General features: G+C 47.5%; 1 protein-coding gene across 1 annotated transcript; it reads right to left on the reverse strand.

Annotated features, from left to right (window-relative positions):
- Positions 1–421: 421 nt before the first annotated feature.
- Positions 422–3612, reverse strand: dmrta2 (DMRT-like family A2; the record flags this gene model as incomplete). Its single annotated transcript, XM_080430190.1, has 2 exons — positions 422–2336; positions 3129–3612. 2 exons carry the CDS (start codon positions 3610–3612, stop codon positions 1447–1449), a joined length of 1374 nt encoding a protein of 457 aa, XP_080286316.1. The 3' UTR covers positions 422–1446.
- Positions 3613–3859: the final 247 nt, after the last annotated feature.

Here is a 3859-nt window from a genome sequence, read left to right on the forward strand (position 1 = left end):
AAATAAAAAATAATAATAATAAAACATTTCCACTTTTCTTTAAAATAACATTTATTTCCAGCAAAGTCAATGTGACAGCACAGCTTGCAACATTTGAAGAGCAATTGACTTGATTCAGCACTTTACAAATGCCACAAAAATATTGCAGCTGAATGAACAATGACACAAAATGAAAGATACAGTAGGCCTATAGTATTTAATATTATCAAATGCGATATAGTCTAATACAGCCAGACAAACTGGAAAATAAGTGGAAAAAACGAAATAAGACATAATAAGAAAAACGGATGGTAATTACACGTCATAGTTAAACCTTTACAACAGCTCATTTCACATCAGTAAACTACATGTCATAATAAAATATCCCCATTTGACATTCACAGCCTATGGACGCGTTCTTAATGTGATGTTCTTGTCTCATCCAACTGTAAACTTTACGCTTTATTTTAATCTAAAACTTTCTGGCAAAACTTTAGTATTATTAATGTTGCAAGATTAAATACTGTATCCGAAGTATGAATTCTAAAATAAAAATGTAAATGGTCAAAACGAAAACATTCTTTTTTATATGTTTCCTCGTCGTTATCTGTGTTTTACAAGCTTGTGTTACATCTTAGAAACGAGTCTTTGACTTCCAATTGTCAATTATCATCAGTGTGGCACAAGTTAAAACGAGGGTTAGGCCTATAATTTATCAAGATGATATATTACAGGCTAAGTGTACCATGTATCAACAATTCTATACAGATTCTTAAAATGATGGCCTAAATGAGTTTAGTTTGCCCTCTCAGGCAAGGCAACTATAGAAGCCAGATAATAAGCCTATTTACAGCAGCTCATAGCCAAAACACATCACAGACGTTCTCCAGAACAGTCAACACTTTTGGCTAGAAATACAATGTCCATCCTTTATGGCAGTGGTTTTCAACCCTTTTCATATGAAGGTCCATTATTTATTCGGCATTTAAGAGCCATCATTCGATGAGATTTAGCCTCTCAGACCCAAAACTTAGAATATTTTGTTATCGTTGGATAAGATTTTGTCCACAATTCCATGTATTGATGTTGGTACCATATAGAGATAACAGGCAAACGTTGATCAAAATAACCAACCCTTCTTCTACGTTCTCTGTGTGCAGACTTCTTGTAAATATAAGTAATGCAGATGTTTAACAATAATTTAACTTTTGACTCGAGAGAGTCAAATGAAACCAAATGCACCCATAAGGGTCCAATTGGTTTCATTTTACACTCTCAAGAGTTACAAATCTATAAGGGTCAATTTGGTTACCAACTCTCCATCATTTAGCTGGGGACCACCTGGAATCCCCTTAAGGACCACTGGTGGTCCCCGGACCACGGGTTGAGAACCACTGCTTTATGGGAATGTATTGCCTGATCAGTCGCAGTCCAGGTTCAGAGGTTTACAACCACCACCCCACCACCTCACTGCTTGTCAGGCGTGTTGTTGACCAGAGGGCCGTACAGGCCGTTGACATAGCCTTGCTCCTTGTGCAAGAGCGTCCTGTCCCTTATGAGGTCACTGAAGGCATAGTCCATGGGGGGTCTGAAGCCCAGAGTCGGCATCAACCCGGCGGTGGAGTACGGCGTCATGAACGCCAGTCCCCGGCTGTGAGCCGAGTAGGCCAGACGCAACGGGTTGAGTCCCAGATGGGTGCCCAGTGGGTACGCGCTGGGGTCGGCGCCGAAGTGCGGGGCGTTGGGCTGAAGAGGAGAGAACGCGGAGCGGTTGCTGAGCGTCATGGCTCCCGGCAACATCGGTCTCGTGGGCGCGGTGGTGGAGATGGGAGACTGATGGTGCGCGTTCTGGATCTGGAGCATCCGTTCGGCCGTCCACGTCTCCTCCGGATGAGCCTTGCTGTGCGCGTGATGGCCGCCCGCGCTGTTGTTGAGGATCTGCTCGATGGCTTGAACCACGTCCTTCCCGCAGCCCTGCAGCACCAGCTCCAGGACGCTCCGCTTGTGCGTGGGGAACACCCGCGTGAGGATGTCGATGGCGTTCATGTGCCTGGAGGCCGCGGAGGACGGGGACGGCTCCTCTCGCTCGTCTTTGTCGGTCTCGGAACCGGAGTCCGAGCCCAGCGGACTGACGGAGCCCGGGGTCTCCTCGCCGTCTTTCAGGGGTTTGGGAACGGGAGAGTTGACGAACGACTCGCCGTCGCCGTTCTCTGAGCCCGAGCCACCGTGTCGGACGTCCGGGGAGGAGATCCCTGGGCCCGAGTCGCTGTCGGTGGATACTGATTTCCCCATGTGGGGGGTGCTGGATCCAACCATGTGGCTCTTGGTGAACAGCTCGTACTTCTGGAGACTTGAATCTGTGACACAAACCATTGCGAATGTCACTATAGCAGCAATATATTCACATCATGATTTAGCCCCGAATAAGAATGGTAGAATAAAATAGCATTCTCAATACGAATCCGAATTTAGCACTGGTCACCGGTGTGGTAGGCTAAATAAGATCACAATCAAATAAACAGGACCAAAAATGTGTCCTTTACGCACAGAATTAAATATTATGCTAATTAGGCTTCAACTAATTTGACGTCCATATTAACCTATTGCCTACTCGTCCATAGACTCACAGTCACAACATATAGGCTACCAGCTACCTGTCATTTAGACCAGTGGTTCTCAACCTGTGGGTCGGGACCCCCAGGGGGGTCCCCACATGATTTTGGGGTGGTCCCCACATGATATAGTGAAGTGACAATTTAAGGACTTTTAAGACCTTTTTAATACCTCAAAAGAAATAAAATAAAAAGACCATTACTGCATCATCAAAAGTATAATTAATCAACAAACTATATTATAAAAACTGGTCAAACATTGGCCAAATTGTCAAATAATAGGCAAAAGTTGTGAAAACAGCTGATCTACAAGCGCACAACCTATTTTCACAATATTTATCTGAGGAACCGAGTCAAACAAAATGTAATGCCTCAACTCCCACAATTCCAAATACTTAGTCAGGGTGGGGGGTCCCCAGTTCAGATATGACTATTTTGAGGGGTCACCGCCTGAAACGGTTGAGAACCATTGATTTTAGACAGTGCACTAGTACATGGATGTCTACAGGCATCAAAAAAATACATAACATCACTCACCTGAGTTACTCTCGCTGCCGAGAGAGCCGAACACCTCGTAGCTCTGCCGCGGGGGGATGATGCCGTTGGCGGCGGCCAGCGCCAGGCCCTCGGCGGTGCCGTAGAGGAGCTGCAGCTCCCGGGCCTCGTTCTCCTCCTGCGCCTGCTGCCTCCGCAGCGCCACCTGCGCGGCCATGACGCGCTGCCGCTCCGCGATCAGCGTGCACTTGGCGCACATGCAGTCCTTCCAGCGGCAGTAGCGCTTGTGCCCCTTCAGGGCGGACACCACGCCGTGGTTCCTGCAGCGGGCGCACTTCGGGGTGCGCGGGTACTTCTCCGTGGTCCGGTACAGCAGCGGAGGCCCCCGCAGCATGCCGGCCATGGACACGGGGATCGATATCGATGTTGCCGCCGCCGCCGCCGCTGCCGCTGCCACCGCCGCTGCCCCGGGATGGACCTGGTGGGAGGCCGATGAGGCGGTGGGGTGCTCCGATCTCACGTCCATGCCCTCTATTCTCGCCGATTTGACTTCAATTTAGCCGAAAAAACGAAGTGAAATGATGATCTGTTGTTGCCTATGTCTTGACACAGCCTTGTTTTTGACTAATAATGTAGAGACGTTTGCTGCGCAGTTCCCGACATCTCTGGCCAACAGGTGAAATTAGGAGTCTCCTATATTCTTAGGATAGGGTTCTATTCTCCTATAGTCTTCCTATTAACGAAAATGCAGCAAAGCTGTAGTTAAATCTGTC

Source organism: Gymnoscopelus braueri (genome assembly GCF_963280865.1).
Source record: "Gymnoscopelus braueri genome assembly, chromosome: 6".
Taxonomy (NCBI): Eukaryota; Metazoa; Chordata; class Actinopteri; order Myctophiformes; family Myctophidae; genus Gymnoscopelus; species Gymnoscopelus braueri.